The 22,017-nt window shown below is 44.5% G+C and overlaps 1 protein-coding gene across 1 annotated transcript in view; it reads left to right on the forward strand.

The window, feature by feature from the left end:
- Positions 1 to 22,017, forward strand: part of TENM4 (teneurin transmembrane protein 4) — a 364,557-nt gene that overhangs the window by 122,678 nt on the left and 219,862 nt on the right. Inside the window, 1 exon segment of the mRNA XM_088534989.1 lies at positions 3,987 to 4,199. Coding sequence (XP_088391115.1) covers positions 3,987 to 4,199 — 213 coding nt within the window.

A 22,017-nucleotide genomic window follows, 5' to 3' on the forward strand; every position in this document is an offset into this window, starting at 1 on the left:
GGAAGAAGGCACTAATAAGTGGAAAAAATTAATAAGGAAAAAAAAAAGTTGATATCTGGTTGATATCTGATATTGGTTGCAGATAATACAATTCTGGATATACTGACCGATATTAAAATCTGTTGCTTTGTGGTATCTGTGCAGTGAAAAATCAGTGTTTATATATTCATACTCTTCTCCCTGTTCCAGGACAAATTGTAAGCATATGAATGTAATTCACAGACTATAGTCTATGAAACAATTTGCAGTCCTTCATTTTAATGCATCTCCCTGAATATTCTGTATTCCTGGCAGTCCTGCTATTCACACCAGCATCAATTCACCTGTTTTAAAGCACATTTTGATCTCTGAAGGCCACATCCTGCAAGAGACAAAGTAATTCTACAAACACCCAGTATTCTGAAATATTGCAGTCAAATGTATAGTATAAACTGAAGGCATGTTTATTGTTTGCCTCACTTTCTCCTGGTTCTATTATTTAGAGCCTGGTCTGTCTCTTCCCTAAATTTAGAGTACTCGCTTAAGTTTTGTGGAGCTGCTTAGTTAAGCTGAGAATAGATTATTTGTGTTAACTTTGCTTCCAAAGTTTGTGTTTCCTAAGTACTTTCATAAATCTGGCAGAGACTGTAACATGTCTTTCCCTGTTTTTTTTTTTTTTTTTAATCTTAATCTGAAATAATGGCTCGTAGATAAACTACAGTTTTATGTTTTGTTTCCCTCGGAGTTTGTGTAACATATTCATGCAGAGATATTCAGCTTATATTATTCCTGCCTCCAGTCCAAAGAACATAATTTTGACTGTTGACTGCAAGCGGATACAGAAGATTGTTACAAATTGATGCCAAGGGGCCCGTACTTGGAATCCGTTTTGTTTTTCTTTTAGTTAGATTCTAAATTGCAAGGGTGTGCATAATGAATGTGTTATCTAGTCCTTCTGTTTTGTGTTTTTGAAGGAGAAACAGCACATACTGCAAAGTGACTTGGCCTACTTGCTCAGGTTCCATAGCAACCCAGTATTGCTGCGAATTCATTTTGTACTAATCAATTAGAAATTTTGCTCTGGCAGCTGGAATGAAAGTTTATGGGCTGGATGCTGCCTGTTTTACTGGGACCTACAGATTCCGTAAATTCAATGAGATGCTTGTGTGAGAATGATATGGACTTTTATCTTTCGTCTCTCTCTAGTTTTTGTTGCTGTTTATTTTGGTGAGATGGTCAGGTTTAATTGTTGGCTTTCTGGCCAAGCAGAGAAAAAGAGGCAAATCTCCTAAAAGACTCCTTGCATGACCATTTAAGATACCCTACTGTTACAAATGTAGTTGCTGATATCGTAAAAGGAAGGAGCTTTGCTCTCCATGCATCTCAACGGGATGTTATCAGCAGAGCTGACCAGTGCACTGAATTTCCTCTTGCATCTGCCCCAACGCTTTGAGCCCAAGAGGAATCTTACAGGGCCCACGGCTGTGTGTGCCAGTGCCCTTCACATTAGTACAGCCTTCAGTAACATGGTTAGTATGCATGATTCCTAGGAAATCTTCCACCGTAAAGGTCAGCTCATGCACTTCTGAAAGTGCATATAGCTCCCGTGAAAGCCCACGGGAACTTTTCATGTGTAATCTGTAATGGGATAGTTGATTAAAATCCAAGGTTTTCATTAAACAGTTTTTTTCTTCTTGTGAATCTTCTTTTCGCCTTGCCAAAATTACAGTACTGGGAGATAGGGGGATATCCCAAAGAGGATAGACATACCAAAAACCCAACTTGCAACCATGTGGAAATAGCAGAAAGTTTCTGATGCAGACTGACAAAAGCACTGACATTTTGCGCTTCCTTTTTGGATTCCAAATTCAGATTATTCTGCTGCTGATCTTTATGTCGCATGTGCTGCTGTCTGACCAGAGGGAGAGCATAGGGGCTGGTCGCCTTTCATTCACTATTCCCATTTTTTGTCACGGTTAGACACGCCAGTAACCTCATTTTTATGTATTTTTCTGGATTTGGGGTAAATGAGTCAGAGACTAGATATATATATTTAATTTAAACCATCCCTCTTGATGGCTAGAAAGATGGCCAACTTGAAGATGGCCACAGAGTTTAGGTACACTAAAGAACTGGACTTACAAAGCACAGGACTAGAGGAAGACATTGACTTTACACTTTCTTTCCATTTTATTCACCATCACATTAGAATTCAGGCTCAGGCTGCAGAGCATCATCCTCTTTTGTACCATCATCCTGTTTTGCATCATCCGTTTTTATAGCAAATGCAAAATCAGTTAAGGACATGACTTAAACCTCGTTACACCTCAGAGCTCATCAAAACTCCGGTGCAACAGGGGGGTTGATGCAGAGTAGACTTTGCTCCTTCATTTCTAGAGGAGACATCTGCTTCTTTAGCTAAAGCAAATCTCCAGCTGTTCACCCCAAAGCAGAGCAGGGATATGTGAGATGGAAAACCATATGATCCCACCTAAGTCTGGAGATCTTCCTCTGTTGGCTCTTTAGCAAAGCTGGCTTCTTCTCAAGGGAGTTACAGCCATTTGAGCATCTCTGAGCACGGGTGCAGCCCTACGTCCCCTCCAGCTCTCTGGCTTTGCCTCTGACACCACAATTTCCACATTGATTATTTCAATAATTTTTAAGAACTGTATATGGTTCTTACATGGTAAATGTATATGGAAGTGACATCCAGGGGCTTGTCAGGAGAAGACCAAGGTGGGAAGAAACTTGACAGGACCAGCCTTGGGGGTCTGAAATGTTAAACCCGCTCCATTGCTTTGGGTTTGTGTGCTTTTCTGGAGCATCCATGTTATGTTCCGTAAGAAATGTTGTACCGCTACGTTGTCTGCTATGTTATGTTCAAACTGTGCTCTTCAGAAACATTTTCTTTTCTTTTTTTTTTCTTTTTTTTTTCAAGTTTGCTTGTTTTCTTGTGCTTGTTTTACTGTGATGGATTTTGCATGATAACTTTTCAATACTTGGGAAAATGTGGAATGTGAATCGTTATGGCTTCCAAATCAAATTTATGATGGGGGAGAATTTCATGTTCAAATGTATATGTCCTGTATTTTTAACCTAATTACATGTTCGTGTTTATATTCCCTCTGTTTTTAGTGATGTGCTGCACATATTTGACCTCCACATTTGCCCAAAAGTCCTTTTACCAGCTGGGGGGGGGGGTTCCAATATGCCATTTTTCACTTAAAATCAGGTCGGAATAAGACCTTGGTACTGCTCTTAACTTGCAGTAAAAGGGATCTGTGCCCCACGTGCCTGCTCCAATTCCCCTGCAGTTGGTTGAGGCTGTCGCTTAGCCAGCGGCAGCTTTTAGTGCATAAATATTACTTAAAACCCCAATTTGATGAATATTCTTTGTTGGGGATGTAACTAATGACACGACACCGTCTCAGGTGTCGCTTTGCGCCAGCAACACGCCAACCTGGCTGTCACCTGCACCCTCCGGCAGGTCCGATGGGGCCGTTTGCAGGAAATCCAGTGCCTGGGATTGACCAAAACCAGTCTCCCCAGAAGGGGACCGTATCGTTTTCACACAAAATGGCACGAAAGAAATAAAAATTACCTCATAAATTACCTCATAACACACGAGGAAAGTATGTTTTTCCCCCTCAGGAATAGGCAGCCCGGCTTCTGTGGGATGCAGGAAGCTGCAGGCCAAACCTGAGGCGGGGCGGGCACCATTATCATTAATAACTATGATTAAAGCCTGATTAATTGGGGTGGGGAGGGGGGCGCATCGCCTCACGGCCGCCAGCGCCCCCGCAGGGCCCGCGGGTGGGCAGATACGTGCAGCCGGCCGCCCTCCCGGCGAGGGCGGCCTTTCCCCCTGCCTCGACTTTCTCATTGATCATTATTCACGTATTTATGTCTTTATTTGTCTCTCTGTGTGTGTATTTTCTTTATTTTCCGTCTCTGTGTGTGTGTTTGTGCGTCCACGTGTGTGTCTCCCGCCTCCCCGTGCTCCGCAGGTCCCCCCCTGCGCGGCTCGTCCGCCTCCTCCACCCCCCCCGCGCACTCCCCCTCCCCGCCCCCGTCGCCGCCGGCCAATGAGGGCCCGGGGCGGTCGCTAGGCAACGGCGCGGCCCCGCCGGGCCCGGACTCTGACTCTGACGAGGAGTTTGTCCCTAGTCCCTTCTTAGTTAAAAGTGGCTCTGGAAACCTCTGTGTCCCCGCCGCCAACGGTGAGTGCCTTCTCTCTACCTCCTCCGGTGGCAGCACGTGCGGGTGGGCATCGCGGGTGGGCCGGTTGGTTGGCCGCGGGGTGGAAGATGCGCGGGGATTGGCGTTTTAAGGGGGGGAAGATGGTGATTTGGGGGGTGGGAGGTTGCGGGGTGGGTGGCCTGCGTGTCCCGCCGTGGTGGCTGCACCTGGGCTGAGGTGCTTGGCTTCTCCGGGCCCGGTGTTGCCTCGAGGACAGTCGCCCGCTGTCATTTCCCGCCTGCGAGGAAACGATTTATCCGGAGAAACTCTGGGAAAGTCGCTGATGCCAAAGGAGGCAGCGATGGGGAGATGCCCAGGTGGGTCCTGTCAGAAACTCGGCCGCCGAGGACAGCCCTGGGGATGCCAAAGCCCAGGGCTGGATCCCCAGGGTTGCCACATCCTCCCAGAGTCTCCGCATCCTCCCAGGATCTGCTCCCTCGCTTCCCTGGGAGCCTCCCTAGGGATGCGGCGCTTCTCCAGCCTCCCACCACGGGGGCCCAACACCTGCCCATGCCAAACCCACCGGCACGGCGTAAGGAAAAGGGGGATCCACAGCTCGGTGCCGCCGAGACAGCGAGCCCGGCGCGTGGAGGTGACGCTCACAGACGGAGAAATGGGGAATTTCATCCCGGGCAGTGTAACCTGACGAAGCGCAGACTGCAGCCGGGGAATAGCAGCGCCCACTCAGGCCGCTGCCATCCGGCTGCAGTGATAATTGCTCGCGGGTCTGATTTATGATGGCGTTCAAAGATACCACGAAAGACAGAAAGAGAGAAAGGTGAGAGAGAGGTTTACAACGACTTAACTGCATTAAGTTACACTTCTAAGAAGTTTTCCTAGCATGCTCTTATCTGCAAGTGAGGAGAGAAAGTTTGACATTTACTTTGCTCCCTCCAACTCCCATCGCCTTTCTCAGCTTCTCTTTTCTTCTCTTTTGTTGCATTTGTTATGGTAAAAACAAACTTTCCCTTCAGGGCTTTTCAAAGGAGAAGGTTATCAGCTCTGAATTGTTATCCTGAGGAGAGTAGGGGGAAATACAGTGTCGTATTCATTCGGGAAGCTGCTTAAAATTCATATCCTCCATTCAGCTTCCCCCCTGCCCTCCCACCCGGCAAGGCACACACACACACACACTCCTGCCTCCTTGCAGCCACATCTGGGATCGTGGAGATCACCCTCCTGTTGGAAATAAAGCCAAACTCGCGCTCGATCCGCCTGATGTTTGCAGCCTCAGGATAAATGATCTTTTCCACTGTTCGTTTAAGAAAAAAGTATATGTCCACGTGCACACATGCCCTCTAGGTTAAAAAAATAAATGAAAGAGGGGGACAGGGAAAAAAATGAGATTAAAGACCTTAATCCCTTATTTCACTAATTAGCTGAACGACAGCAAAAACGGTGTTCAGAATCTGCAGTGGGTTGATGACATTATTGTATTATTGATGTGCTGGCGAGTTAGTTAGACTTTAGGCTTTTCAGCTGCCTGCTTATTTATCCTCCTCTTTCTTTCTCAGTACTTTTTTTTGCATCAGTTTGTAGACATGCTGCGTTCCCCGAGGCCTCTTTTGTGTGTAGGATTTAGCAGGTTGGTAATAAATATGTCCCACACAAAGACAAGGTGTCTGGGGTCTCATTTGCTTAGTTATTCTAGTTGTTATAAGAGGTGCAGACAACGCCAGCACATCAGTGACTTGTTAGGATGTCACCGTCATCAGGAGAAAAACAAAGGTGACCTTTGAAAGCCACACTGACTTATCAACACATAATCTGAGAGTTCGCATGAATAAGAAGCAGAGACCATACGAGCCCATCATGTCGAAAAACCAGAGACACTTCTGACCTCTGTAAATGGATTTAATTGCTTTAGTTCCTTAACGTTCTTTTTCTGAGGCTTAGTCAGCTTAGACTTTAAATGACAAAGGCAGGCAGCTCTCTATGTTCCCTAAATGGTGAATATTAGTAAAAGCTTATTTTGGTTAGGACTAAGTTTAATACAGTTAGAACACTCATTCTCTGAGAATAGTATCTGTCTCAACAGCAGGACAGCCTGAGAATGCTGTCCAAAGGATTTGTGTTGCACTTTTTAATTGATTGTGGCTAGGTTTTCTTTCCACAGCTGTGTAAACTCAGCCTTAGAGAAGTCCATCCAAAGTAAGTAACACCCAGGGAGCTGCACCACTGTTACAAATCCCCATGTAAATTGCAAATATAATGCACATGGAACTTAAGAAACATGCTACTTTTTGAAGATACAGTGGGCTATTCTTCATCTAAGTTCCTTTCATTCCAGGAAGGTAATAACGTCCATAGTAGTATGTCTGCACTTCCAGGGAAAGTGCAACTAAACTTTTTGATAAAGGCTGTAACAAACTAAATAAATATAAAAATATGTAGGCATCTTTTAGAAGTTCCATTTTGGTATTAGATACACTACAGATCATTTTTTTTTTATTTGTAAAAGCAAAAATCACTTAGAACATTATACATCCCAAATATCTATTATATCTATACTATTAACAAGTACCTCACTTTAAGGAAATGAGATTTTTCAGACATAGACCTTTTCATTTCTTTTTTTAAAAAAATCTGAACTCCAGAAGAGTGCTATATCTTTACCTAAAATTATCAAAAATAACTGACAACTGAATGCCTCCAGTTGGTTGTTTGCTTTCAGAAACTTCATAAATTTGTGATTTAAGGAATTCAGCACTGTTTGAAAATTGGGCCTTTTTGGGGTATCCTAGTAGACAGTCAAAGTCACTAAGTCACTAATTAGTTCTTAACATTTGTCATGAGTCAGCATATAATTATGTATGTATGCATATATCTGCCTTTCATTTGCACGAGTAAATGATCTGACCAGCCAAATTGATCCAAAAAGTCCAGAATCCTTAGGGAATGCTGTTTAGGAAGAGCACGCTGGCCTGGCACTGTCTTGTTTTCCACCTACCCCTCATCATCTACAGCTGTGGTACCCAGGATGTCGGGGGTACCTTCCTGCTTGGCGTAACTGCGAGGTAAGGGAACAGCAGGTATCCCCACGGGGAGCCGATGACAGAGAAGAGATTTTGAAAAATACATGAAATCTGTGGTGGTTGACATCCAAGTTCCTTTGAGAACGCTGACCGTGTTTCCTCTTAGTCAAAGGTGAAGAGTGTGACTTCCTTCAGCTCTTTCATCACTGAGCACTCATTCAGTATGAAGGGGGCTTGAGTCATTTTGTGGGGCCTGGGTGTTTCTCAAAGTTGTTCCTATCAGGTAGACAACAACTAGATGCAGCTGCATTAAACAACCTCTGCACACCTGGTACAGGAGCCCCAAAGTCCAGAATCATCTCTGGTTTGAGGCATTATAATTCTCTAGCACACAACTTTAGGGATGAGCACATGGATTTTATTGAATTCTATTAGAAGATACCAGAAAGGTTGAAGAATACCTAAAACTGGCTCTCCAGTCCTAGAAGTTACTTTAACACTCAAGTCTGTGCAGGAGGGAACAAGTACAAAGGGTTGGAGTCTGAGCACTCACTTGAGAATGTGTGTAGCCCAGTTTCTTTGGATTCCCCCTTATTCCCAGTGATGCTGCATGTTGCTCCGTCCTGATTTCACCAGTCCTGATCTTCTGCTGCTGGTCAGGTTACTCACAAAAGGAGCTAGTGAGGACCATGCTGCCCGTCCCCACAGCGATGTCACTGCTGTAGCAAGGCAGATGGTAGGTGAAGGTGTAATCCTCTGTGCTATCAGACTTGGAATTCCCAGAGGAATGCTCAGCGTTGTGTGAAGCATGGACAGTGCATCCCTCACCTCGGTCACAGATTGCTCTTGTCAGTGCCCGCCGGGACAGAGAGCTGCTCACAAGTGCTGCGCCAAGTACGTCCATAAATATTCCAGGTTAGATCCTAAGAGACGAGTGCAACGTCCAGAAGACGCCTGATTAGATTGGAAAACAGCCCAAATAGGGATCAAAAAAAAAAAAAAAAGAAAAAGAAAATCCCTCATATGCTGCTCCTATTCAGCGAGGTCTGCATAAGCAAGTTGCTCACTGACCAGCAAAATCATCACCAGAAAATTCCTACAGATTCATGTACTGCCTTTGCCCCTTTTCCTTGGTGCAGTGCTGGACCCTTTGAAGGATTGGGTTTCCTTACAATGTTCCTTTTCTGATTTTTAACTGAAATGGACCAGTTAGACATCTTGATACATGACCCAAAGAATTTGTTCTATTTGTAATGATCAGCCTTGAGCTGCTGAAGCCAGCTCATATTTCTAATTAAGCTCCCTTATCCTTAAAAAGGAACTTTCCACCTAAGTTTTGAATCATTTGGCCCAGATTTTCCATAAGTCCTTCATAAAAAGAGACTAATGAGGACTGTCATGTTAATTTAGAGCAGCCCTACTTGTGTTTTCTCAAATAGTTTAATTTGGTATAATTTGTGGATTCATGGCGCTGTCTAGTGGGTGACCAACCAGATCATCTGCTGCTGCTGCTACTGCTGCTGCTAAATTCCTTCAGTATCTGAAAGGATAGATTTTTCTATTTGTATCTAAAAGGGAATACTGTTTTCCAACCAGAAATTCAGAGCGGGTCTGCAGCCCAGTGTGACCGGCTGAAAGGCTGAAATTGGCATCAGAAACAGCTGTGGCAGACTGTGATTCTAACATTGGACCCTGCTTAGTTAGTTTGTATGATTCTGTTCATTTAGCCTTGATTTTCGCAGATAAGATCCACTGGAATATCCCCTAAATTCACTGAAACAATCCAAAAATTCCTGGACATGTTTGTGAATTTGGCCTCAAGTCGTTCCCCAAATTTACCTGGTTGTAAAGCTGACCGCTAAGCTCAGATTCTGAATTCCCAAGCACCAGCCATTGCTTTTGGACCCTGGAGGATCCAGCAAATAGTTGTAATCGGGCAGATGTGAGGAGGATCAGATCATGAATTATTCCTGCTCCTATTCGCTGGGCAGCGGAGCCCTCCTGTTGAGTTTTTGTTCCTCCTGTTTCACTCTCTCCACCGGGAGAGGAGAGCAGAAGGATATCAGCTCGCAGGCTGCAGATCTCTCTGCGGATACGGAGCTCCAGAAGTGCCTGCTCGCATTGCTTCTGCTTGGGCTCCTGCCCTGTAAATTTACTTTGCATTGGGAGTCTATTTGTTTAACCTAGTGGTTGTTTGGCTTCAGCGTGAGCCAAAGGTGAGAAGCAAATCATTTGCCATAGACCAAGATGCCTATCGCTAATATTGGTGGGAGGCATTTGGATTAGATTCCCAGCATAATGAGGGTCAAATCCTGACCCAGCTAAAATCCTTTTGGCTCAATCAGGAGTAGATTTGTCCAGGCGCGGATAATCTGAATACACACACAAAAAATCAGGTTTTCTTTACAAGGAATAAATATTCCAAAGAGAACAAAGCAAAGTTATCATTGTCACATGCAGTGAAGGGCAGCAGTGAAATGAGTCACCTTTCCCGGCCAGTAGGGAACACACTGAATCAGTTAAAGCAGATTTATAGCATTTTAGCTGTGATAAAACCATATCAATGTATATATGAATTTACATAGGACTAGGGCTTTTTTCTTTCTTTTAATGTAAGCCACATTGAAAGTGTGCACAAAGGAGCCCTACTCAGCGGAAAGACAACTGGAACAAATTATATGCATTCAGACTTGTTAAACGGAATTGGCAGCAGAAATATTCCTAGTAACCTGAGCGTTACAGCAGCACTGGTATAGTTAAGGTTATGTCAGCATTTCCATTAGAAATCCCTGCTTTCAGAGGTTTACATCTGCAGCAGAAATTCACTGTGGGTTGAAACTTGACATGCTGCACAAGGTCTCATCTAAGAAGGATCATTTTTACCTTTTTCTTTACAAAATTGGGGAGAGAAATCTATTTGATGAGTCAAGCTACAAGAGTACAAACAAAAATAGCAGCGTTCTGGCTTTGATCCTTTTCAATGTTAAAAAACCTGTTTCCTTCTTTATAGTGTAAGTATCAAATGTACAACAAAATCTCGCTCTAGAGAAGGAATTAATCATTCCGCTATTAAAGGAAATGAAACATTAATTTATGGCCCATTAGATGCTTTTTCACTGCAGGATTGCCAGTGTTTCGGTCTACTTCAGGTTATGCTGAGCGATTTGTGACTCCCATGAAGCAAAGCCTCCCAAGGATCAGATTCGGTGTGGAAATAAAATGTTCCTGGGCAGCTTTAGGAGAGCAAAACCCAGAAGGCAGAGTGGTCAAGAGACTGGAGCAAGTGCTGGGAATTGAGCCTTCTGCTTTCTGCCACAGGCTTCCTCAGCTGCAAAAAAAAAAAAAAAAAAAAAAAACCTTTAACCTCAGTTTTCTCAGCTGCAAAATGAGAGTAGAGCAAACCATTGGCTTCAGTGTTCGTTAAAAACTAGGTGTATAAATCGGTTGATGTTACTGGAACAAGCCACAGGTTGTAGTAATGCGAATGAAAAGAGAAAAGGAGAGCCTTGTCTCCATACATTCAGACAGCAGGGTGTTAAGAGAGTCAGCTAATCTTATAATAATAATAATAATAGAGCTCATTGGGGATTTGGGGGCACACAGCACTGAGCTAGCTCCTTCTGGGCATGTCTCATCCCTCGGCCCCGTGTGGCCGAGGATCTTCTGGGAGGTTGTGTCCTTGTGGGGCTCTGTCTTCTACACTGAGAAGCCCGGGCTGATGTTCACAGAGCTCTTTCCAGCCGCTAGGTAAAAGCCAGTGTCGAAGTGGGATGGAGGAAGCCTGACGGTCATGTCCTCGTGGCTGCATTGTGTCCCTGTGGGGAAAAGGATCTCTTGGTTGGGAAAGAATCCAAACCTGCGGAAAGCTTCTTCCATTAGCTCTTTTCCAGCCATACGTCTTCATTTTAAAATCACCTGGAGGCTTTGAACTTTATTTATAAGCTGAAATTTGCTGGCCACTGTGAACCCCTTATTTAATTTGTAAAGTAGAACAAGCCAGAAATCAAACTTACCTGTTCTTTAAATACATAGTATCCCCCTAGCTTCAGAAGACGCCTCCCCCCATTTCCTTCTCTGTCATTTCTGTGCTTTGCATTATCCACCGTGTTTATTGTGACACACTATTAATCTCAACTACTGCTTTCAAACCACCACATGACCCTAACAAATTCCTTGGATAATGCGGTGATAGCTTTAGATATTCCGAGTGGATGCTTCGAGGCTCTGAGTGGAAGGGAAAGGATCAGGTTAAAATGACTGAGAGGGCAGCCCGGAGGAAAAGGTGCCTTCAGTGGGTGCAGTGTAAGTTTTCTGCAATAAGTACAAACAATTCTGTTATTTGGAACATGGCAAGAGGGGATAGTGCAGCTTCTTGCTGTGTGTGAGTGACGTTGCAGCCGTTGAAGCCGTTCCCACACGTACCTGGGTGCAAGACTGGGGCTGCTCTGCTCAGGGCAATGCTCAGCTCTGCATCCAGCAGCAGGACCCAGCCCTTGGTGCTCATGCATGGCAGCAAAGCTGCTCTGATAGAAGCTTTGGCACAGAAGAAGCCTTTGATCTCAGAGGGATTTATACAAAACACTGTCACAACTCCTCGAGAGTCAATTGGGTTAAGCCTTTGAGGACTAGTATTTGCCCCCCCACATGAGAATTCGTCTCGCTGGCAGTTTGGAAAACACCAGAATTTGAAGGGTTAAAAAGTTTACTCGTTTTTAATTCCCATCATATGAATTTAGACAGAAATTTCAAACACGGATGGAGTAGCTGGTATTGTGCTTTAAACGCCTGACTGGTGTTAGCTCAAAATCTACTACTAGAGGGTCCGTATCTTGAAATGTGTAATACGTGGAAATGGGAGTCAGAGTCTGGTCACTGTTCCCAGTGTGTGACCTTGGCCAAATCACCTAGAAACCACATGTAAACCAGGGTGTAAAGATGACCTTACTTCTGCTACAGCCTTTGGAGATTTTTGAGATTTTTGAGTGAAAAGTACTGCTGTGGTCCCAGTCCTTTCTGCAGTACCTCACTGCATCCCAGGGCTCCTCTGCTGGCTTCTCAGATGGGCTCACACCTCTGTCAGGGATGCTGATGTCTCTAAGTTAACCGGCCTTTCTGCAACACCTCTTCAAGGTTAGGACTGTTTTTTAAAGGGGAGATTTAACAGATCTTTCTTCTCTTTCCATGTATTAATTAGGACTGCTTAATAAAGCCTGCTAATTAAAGCTTACTCATAAAGCTGGTAAAGTGCAGCCAGGAGACAAAATGTCTCAAATTGTAAGATTGTATGCGAGACACACATATATTTTAAACATTTAAAATATCATGTCTGCTTACAAACTGACAGCTAATGCTGACATGACAAAGTAGTCCAGATTCTCTTGCATAAAAATACACAACAGTTCACTAAAGACAGCCCTGGAGGGGCAAAAGAGCAAGTGTACCTGAAATACAGAAGCCTGATTCTGACCCTTTTACTGATGAAGATCGTGTTGACCAGCTAGTCTCAATGGTAAGAGTTGTCAAAATGAGGGAGCAGAACTGGCTCTTAGGGTTTCTCTCAGTTCCTAACCTTGAATTACATTTTCAGTATTTTGGACACCTTGGAGTAATAGCTGCATGATACCACAACATGTTATAACTAGGGAAAGGCATTCTGAACCTTTAGGTGGCCGTATTTCTCCCCACCATGTGGGGGAAGGGGTGTTGTGGTGGCCGGGCTTGTGTGTCATCACATGAACTATTCCAAATCAGCCAGCCATGACAGCCCGGGAATTGGACTGTGGGTTCTCCCACATAAAGAGAGAATTGAGCCTGGTCACCTGGCTGAGAAGAATTAAAGTAGCGACATGAGCCTCGTTAGCAGGACAGCCATGGGAGTGGGCCCAGGGCGTGATGAAGTGCTGCCACATCTCAGAGTGCTTCGGCAGGAGCGCTCGGAAGTCTCAAATCGATGCTTTTGATGCATTAGGTGGTAATGGAAGAAGCACAGTACAGAAGTGGTATGATGGGATGATTTAGTTGTGGCTATAAATCCAGCGGCAGTGTCGTGGCAACGTGGCAGGACACGGAGCGTTTCATAAGGAGCTCGGCATAAAGGCTCCCTGCATTAGTCAAGTCTGGCGTTCAGCACGTATGGATGGGGGCTCTGCTACTGGTGTGACAGATTGGGTCATCTTGGCAAATACACTGAGCTGGTAAAACAAGGATCTAGTGAGGAACCCCATAGCAAACACGCACTTTAGAGAGAAGGGTAAATAACTATATCTTATAAATACCCTCTGAGATAAAATTCTTGTAATGAAATGAAGAGCACCTCTAAACTCACTTGCATTGACCCCTTCCATGACACTTGGCCATTACTAGGGCTTTGCCTCCTCCTGCCTGGCCGAACATGTAGATTTTGTAAACGTTCTCCAGAGTCTGGTTTCAACAATAAAACTACCAGTGGTTGCCTGTTGCTTGCACTATGCTACAATGTAGAAGAGTTGTTTTTGTTGATCACTAGTTTACATAATTCTTGCCCAAATCACCTTAAACTATTCACTCTTTTCAGTGGCGGCCACCGACAGAACTAGAGGTAATGGCCACAAACTGAAGAACCAAAAGTTCCACAGGAACTTAAGGAAAAATTTCTTATCAGTGAGGGTGCCAGAGCACTGGAACAGGCTGCCCAGAGAGGTTGTGGAGTCTCCTTCTCTGGAGATCTTCAAAACCCGCTTGGACGCAGTCCTGTGCCACGTGCTCTAGGTGACCCTGCGTGTGCAGGGGGTTGGACTAGATGATCTCTAGAGGTCCCTTCCAACCTTAAGGATTCCATGATCCTATTGCTCTCATCAAAACCATTTGTCTTTATAACTTATTATCTTGCAATAAGCCTATATCCCCATCTTACCCCGACACACATTCAGGCATCTTGCTTCAAAATAATTCTTTTCCATAAATTCTCCCTGATCTTTGCTACCCGTCTTTGTGCTGTGCTCCATTTAGCTGCCCCTCTCTAACAGTGCAGGACAGCTGAAGTTGCTGTAACTCCACATATGCTGTGATTACCCAGAGAAAGAAAGGGCAGTTGAGGACAGAAGGGAAAGTCGTTGCTTCCTTCTATTAACATATGTTTCATTAGGAAAAATTTGATTAGGGCGAGTGCAGAGCAGTAACGAGTCAGAGCAGATTTTATGGTTTCCATTCAATGACTTAAAAGAAATCCTTACTGTTGTGGCTTGTAACTTTTGTGATGCACCAATGAAATTTGAAACAAGAGGTCATTTCAGAGGGTAATAGCTTCCAGCCCAAATGTGCTTCAGTCTACCAGACCACCCATCCTTTCTTTATCAATGAGGTCAAAATAATAGCAGTACTTGACACTTTTACACAGATGGGTAAAATCTATTGTGTCACCAGTGGATATTTCCAGCAACCTAACCCATCTAACTGTTTTTAATAGCACAGATAGTTACATTGTGCCTTTCCTGTGTATATCTCAAAGCAATTAGGAAACAGTAGGTCTTCTGCTACCTCCTTGAATCAGCTAAGTATGATTATCCCCATTTTACGGGGGTCAGGAGTGACTAGCCTAAGGTCACCCAGGCATCCGCTGATAGAATCGTGATGGGGATTCATCTTCCCTCATTCTCCCATTTCTGTAACAACCACTACACTTTGTTCTCTCCCAAAAGTGACACAGAGGTACTTAATACAATTGAGTGCCTCAGTGCAATTGGTTTCTCGCAGTCTGCGAGCCATTTTCTAGACCTGGTTTCACCTGCTGAAAATGGCTCCGTTAAGAACAGGAGTTGGCCCCAGCTTGCAGACAACCACCATGTTCATATGTGGAGTTTGTATTAAAATACACAAATAAGGAGCCAGGCACCCAGACGCTAGACCTGCAGAGACGTCCTTGCTGCCAAGGGAATGAGCAGTGAGCGGTTCTCGGCCATAGCTGTGAATTCTGCAGCTTCACCTACCTATCTGAAAATTGCATCTTGGTTTTTAATCATACAGATTTCCAAACAATAAGAATTTAGGCTTGTGCTCAACACTGCAGCAACTTCCATTTAAAACAGTTGATCTGTATTCCATTTCTTCGCTGTAAAATCTCTTGAACAGCTTATATCAGTGTCAGTCCCTGCCAGAAGTTCTTCTAATCCATCCTGGGATAAAATACAAACAGTTCTTCTCTGACTCACTGATCTGAGAGTTGCTTGTTATCACGTGGAAAGCTGACTAAAGCCCCTTAATTTATGAAATGCTACTTAGTTCTCAAAAGATTGCCTAAATATTTTACCGCATGTCATTTTTGTTGGAAACCAGAACCCATATTCCCTATGCCGTCCATTAAGCAGAGCCTCTTCAAGTTACTGTTGCCTCTAAATGGGAGTTTGTATGTACTAACTTTTATCTGACAACTTCAAACAGGTCTCAAGGCTCTAGCATCTATTTTACTTTTTTTTTCACTCCACCTTGGTTTAGTATAATATTTACGTGCAGGATTTAGAGGTGGCCCGAAAGCCTTTTTATTTTATATACATATATTTTTGAACTGTTTTTTGCAGGCCACTGAAAGCATTTTTTTTTTGGGATCTCTTTAAAGAATACAGAAAAGTTTCATCTGCTCAAACACAAGGTGCTTGGAGGTGGTTGATAAACTCGGGTGTGCAGAGGCAGTGGTAATGCACCAAGGTGCATGGTGTGAATTTGCTTGGAAGGTTTTCAGCACAGCAGCCCCAGAAAGTCTCTTTCAGCTCGAGGAACTGGGAGAAGGAGAAGGGATCTTTAGCGACGGGCCCAAGGCACGTGGGTGGCAGAAGGATAATCCTGAACCCGCCTGCGGTGCGGAAAGGCGACGTGTGGATCAGCCCTGTCCGTAAATCTGTCGTTGCGGTACGTTGGGCGCCCGGGCACACGCAGTGTCCGCCCACAGTGGGGTCGTAACGGTGTGAAAAATGAGGAGAGAAGAGGGAAAAGCAATAAACTGAGCGCAGAAACACAGCGATTTCCCCCTCTTGGCGTTTGCATCTGCTGAGCTGTTCAGCAGCAACTGCCCCCCCGGGCCCCTGCCCTGGGAAGTGGAATTTGGCTCTTGGTGTTTTTCTGCCAAGCGCAGAGCACAGGGCGAATCCTTCTCGCCCCTTCCCATGGTTTCAGTCCGAGCAGGCGGCCCTGAACCGCAGCTTCCCCGTGCCACGTGCCCTGCAGGTTTGCATTTGGCGTTGTGGGAGTCCACGGTGACTGCAGGAGGTGACTGTGTGGCCAGGAAAACACGAGCTGTGACAGTTCGGGAAAACTCGCGGAGTGCCCCCCTGTAAAACCTGGGAGGTGGGAGAAAAGGGAAAGGATTACGAGGATCTCCGGAATCTCTCTGTGGTTTCTGCCCCCAGTGCGGTGCATTTTGGAGGAAACGGGTGAGCTAAATGCAGAACTTGCCTGTTGCAGATGCCAAACTCCTGGCAGAAAAAAAAAATCAGCATTAAATTTTGCCTACTAACATTAAAGGAGGAAGAAGAGGGTAAGAAAAGACCTGAGAGCACTGAGGAGTGTTTTATTTCACATATAGGAGAGTTTCGGGCTGGCCCGCTCTACTTCCCGTGGCACTGGAATGCTGTAAATTGGAAACGCTCCTCTTGGAAGCAGGTCTGAGCCTCTGATTGCTGAGCCCAAACAAAGTTACACTCCCTGCCAGAGCGGTTTATTCAGCCTGCTGGAGGGAAGCCAAAGGAACTGACCGCCCTGTGAGCTGAGAACAGTGCCAGCCAGCCAAAGAATAACATTGCTTTGACTGAAATGGCAACTGTTTGTTTGTTCTTCCAGCAAAAGGGGAAAAAAGCAGCTTTTAGTGCTGGTGGTGACAGAGAGGTTAAAAATCGGAGAGGAAAAAAATAAGATTATTGTGGAAGAGGATAAAAGGTTGGGGCATTTTTTTTTCTCCTTGGTTACCCTTCTCTCATTCCCTGGTCTGCACTGGCTTGTAATTAAGAGAGGAGCTTGTTCTTGATGACTTTCAACATAGGTATTTTTTCCTCTCATCTGCAAAGTTATGATAATTTCTTCTATATGATAAATTACCATTGCTGATAATGTCTGTCGTGATACAGACCCGCCAGGGATCTTGGGCTTTGTCACTACGCAGGACGGCACGTGGTGACTGTGCGGTCTGCAAGTGATAACGTGGCAAGTGCTCGAAGGAGGACGGACATCCAGCAGCTGGACTCAGCCTCCCTCATCCTCATCCTCATCCTCATGGAATGGCCACCTTGCCAGTCTCTGGTTGCCATGCAACCGTCAGGACCGCTTTTTCTCCCAGCTCGTTAAATGGTTCTGGTAAGACAAATAATCAATGGATATTACTTGTGATAGCAGCAGTTTTTTGGGTGTATGTGTGTCAGAGCAAAGGTGCATGAGATGTTGTCACCTCTAGAGGAGCCGGGTGCTTGTTTTGATGTGGCAGCCCCTGAAATGTTTTGGTTACCCAGTAGCTTCAGTCCTACTAGAAGAAGATGGAATAAAAGAAAGTTTCTAGTGGTCTTTGTTGTTGCAAAAAGCAGGTTTAAACATGTGACTCAGCTGCAAACCAAGTAGAGATGAAACAAGATCCAGAAGGTGATCTGGATCATATTAAAATACTTTTTAATATGATTTTGAGAGACCTCCTCTTTTTTTGTGAGCTTGTGGGTTGGTAGAGAAGGGAAAGGAAATGGCTAGTGCAGGCAAGGCCATTAGTCTGATTATGTGAACGCAACACGCTGAGTGGAAGATGGTCTTTTTCATTTCCTTTTTGCAAATGCTCTTAAGCAGATAGCATTAAACTTCATGGTGAGGCAGAAGCAGGGCATGGGGTAGGGAAGCAAGATGAGAAATAGGCCATCCTCTTCCTCCTCCTTCAAATACCCAGGGAGATCTTCATCTTCCCTCTATACTGCAGCACTGTCACCTGGCTGCAGTTTGACTTGTTTGATCCTCCAGTTGTCAACTGTCCTTCTGCCTCCTGGTGGGATTAAGACCAGTTCCATGTGTGGTAGTGAGTGGAAGGAGGAAGATTTGACCCCTTGGAATCATACAGCTCTGATCTGCCACAGAGGAGAGAGCTTCTTCCTAGTGCCAGATATGCCCTGCTCCTGTTAAGAAAAATGACAGGCTAAGCAAATATCTCAAACAAACAAATGTGTTTTTTTTCCCCAATTAAATAAAATAAATGGGCATAAGGTGCGAAGTTGTTTTCTAATGCACCCCGGTAGAGCCAAACTCATGTAATTAACTTTGTTTGTGCTAGAAAGAAAATCTGGATTTTTTTTTCCATGGAAAGTAGCATTGCTTGATTCCCACAGCTGGTTAAAAGGCAGCAGCGTGAACGGGAGCTGTCGTTAGCCATGAAGCTTCTTTCCCCCTGCACACAGGCTGCTCCTCTCAGCCTCCCTTAGGAGCGGCCTAGGCTCAGCTCTATGCAAAGAACTTCGGGCTGGTTCCGAATCACCGTCCTGCTTTGCATGGTGTTGCTACTTAAATGCAATGAGCGCACATGGAGAGACAAGAGCTGCGATAGTAGGGAAAACAGCAACTTTTCCTCACTCAGTACAAAGCCGAAAAAAATGAAAAGAATTTTTCCAGCCGTCAGCTATAAAATAGTCCCTTCACTCCCCGCAGGAACTGGAAAAATTAGAGAAACCGATAGAGAAGCTGTTACTGGCAAATGCCTTAATGCAATCAAATAAGTATTAGTACAAAAGGATAGTTCTTATTATTGCTAGGTTTCAGCTCATGATGAAAATCAGTTTGCTAGTTGCTTTTTCAAGTGTGGAACATGCAGGAAAGTGCATGCCGCTCTCCCAGCACCACAAGCAACATCGGTTAAGGTATTCCTACCATTAAATTGGATTATCTTAATAAACCAGTCTTGTACTATCTTCTCTGATGCTATCAGATGGCCGAATGCATCTTGGAAGGGGAAGGCTCCCGGGAAGGCTGCTGCTCTTGCTGGACACTTGCTGCTGCTTCCTGAAGCACTGGTTTTCTTTACGAGTCGGTCCTGAACCACTACCCTGGTGGAGGATCAGGTGTTCTCTTTGGCTCAGACACAAAACCAAAATCTTGACCACCTTCTTTGTGGTTCTTTAAAGATCTCTTGTCATCTTGTAGTAGAATTGCTATTGATTCCCCTGTCCTAGTTACATTCTGATCTCAGTAATTCTCTCCCACCCTTCCAGATTTTCCCTCCATTTCCAGTTGTCTGAAGGAGCATTTTTTTTCTTTTTTTTGCCCCCAATTTGTATTCTAATGTTTTGTTTTCATGTCCAGCGGAGTGAAACACAAGGGGTTGTGTTATGCAGGAAACCCGACAAGGAATCAGACGGTCATTCCGTGTCGATGAACCTGTGAAGTGTTTCCTGGTCTGGAGCAGCTGCGGAGTTTCAGCACGGAGGCACTGGGACTGCTGCTCTCCAGTGTCTCCTTACCTGCTGCAGAACAGCACGGGGAGGCACAGCTGATTAAATTGTCACAAAACAGCCCAGGATCATCATCATTACCAAAACGCAAAGTTGTGTTATCTTAATGGTTAAAAAGCACCTGGCTGCTGTATTCCCCTCACTGCCTTTCACGTAGTCTGGAAGAACTTTCTCACCAACTCACCCAGGCTGCCTCGAAAATCCTTGCAGATTTTTGGTAGAAGATAGTGTTGTACTGGATAGCAAGAAAGCAAATGCCAGGATCTGAGCGTTTCTGTGGGATAAAATCTTTCTAATGCTCCTGATTATGCATCCCAGCTGTCCTTGTTTTGCAATTCCAATGATTTGAGTTTTTGTAAAAATGTTTGTTTATTGTTTTTTTTTCCTCTTCCCTCTACACACACCAGGATTTTATTTATTTATTTATTTTGCCTCATAGCTCAGCTTTTATTTCCAGTAAAACAAAAGAAAACAAACCAGAGCTAATTGGCTTTTTGTTCTCGATTTTTTGACAAGTGACGAACGCTGAGACCAGACTGCAGTGCGTATCCTGCACCGCTCATATGGAGCCTAGTTAGGGAACTGCAGTTTATCCGTAACAGGCCTCCACTCGTGCTCCCTTTCATCGTGTTGAAGTATTTGTGTTTAGGTGTGCACCGTTAAAGGGGTGACCTACAAGTGACCAAAGCTTGGTGGAAAACAGCCTTCAGTGTGTAGACTTAGTTCCTTTTTTGTGAAAATTCTTTCTCTCTTTCACAGTTTTTCTCCTTCGTGTAATTCTGGCCCAGACTTATTGTTGTAGCACTGGAAGCTGTGAGAGAACCTTGAGGTGAAATACCACAGAGGAGAAATACCACAAGGACTTAATTAAAGTCCTATCCCACTGCATTATCTATATTATCTATAATAATATCTAATATTATTGCTTATTTATCTTCAGGATAAGTAGGCCTCAGCTAGATCAGAGTTGGCCTGAGAGGGCATGAATCTCTTCTTTTAGTTTAGAAATTCTCCAATCTATTTATTTATTATAATAATAAATAAAAATAATAATATATTTATATAAATATATTAATAATAATAATTTAGATATATATATATGTTTGTCCTGTGTATACTTACTCCTGTCCAGGTTATGCCAAGACAGTAAATCTCCATTTGTTGAAGAAATAGTTAAGTATAGTCTGCTGTAGCATGTAGTGATTTTTCCTGGACATGTAAGTCTTAACATTTCATTTTCCACACCGTCAATTTTATTCCATATTTCTTTTAAGTAAAATTCAGTGTAGGAGCAGAAATCCTCTGTTTGAGCAATTGGCATCGCTTATGACCTTGGGTCTTCTTGTTGTCTTTATTTCCCTAGCTCAGCACCCAGGAAGGGACATTGCATCTATCGTATGAGGAAGGACTAGGTGAGCGGGGCCTGTTTAGCCTAGAGAAGAGAAGGCTGGGACAGATCTGATCAACATGGACAAGTACCTGAGGGGAGAATGTAGGGAGGACGGGGCCAAACTCTCCTTGGTGGTGGCCAGTGCCAGGACAAGGGGTGGTGGGGCCAAGCTGAAGCCCAGGCAGCTCCATGTCCATGTGAGGAAGAACTTCCTTGGTGTGAGGGTGCCGGAGCCCTGGCACAGGCTGCCCAGAGAGGCTGTGGAGTCTCCTGCTCTGGAGATCTCCAACCCGCCTGGATGCCGCCCTGTGCCCCGTGCTCTGGGTGTCCCTGCTGGAGTGGTATTGGACTAGATGATCTCTAAGAGGTCCCTTCCAACCTCAGCCATTCGGGAATTCTGTGCAGTAGGATGTTGAGGCTCGTGGGCTGCGTTGGCACTGTCATTACTCCAGCCTTAGCAGCAAATCCCTATCCATAATCAGTGTGATTATTCAAGACTTAACCGTGGTGGCCTTGTGTGAGATGATAGTTCTCTTGCTCTTTTTAAAGGCAAACAGAGGACTAGATTTATTTACATGCATAAAAATGCAGGAGCATTCCCAGGGGATTTATAAAAAGCGCCTCGACAGGCAAGTCACCTGACTCTTCTGACACTTCTAAAAGAAGTACGTAGCCGGTGCAAGATGCTTTTATGTATTTTACTAAACGTGTGCGTTTCAGAAGTGCCTGAGTGATGTATAAGCTGTAATCATGGGAACTTTCAGGAACACTTAGACTCTAAAATGCATGGACCATTTATGAAAATGCAGCCTAATTTGGGCCCTAGGCCTTCTAGAAAATATATCTCAAAAGCTTTGGAAAGTATAAACCTCATCAGTTATCTCTCAGCCTTTCCCACACCTAAATAAGCTGAGCCCTGCACCCTGTTAAACCTCATAATTTACCAGTGGGGCAATAACCAGCTCCAGTCCTTTGCACAAACGACAAAGCGCTGCTT

Source organism: Tinamus guttatus, unplaced genomic scaffold (genome assembly GCF_059628265.1).
Source record: "Tinamus guttatus ecotype Peru unplaced genomic scaffold, ASM5962826v1 Tinamus_guttatus_pri_ptg000602l, whole genome shotgun sequence".
Lineage (NCBI taxonomy): Eukaryota > Metazoa > Chordata > Aves > Tinamiformes > Tinamidae > Tinamus > Tinamus guttatus.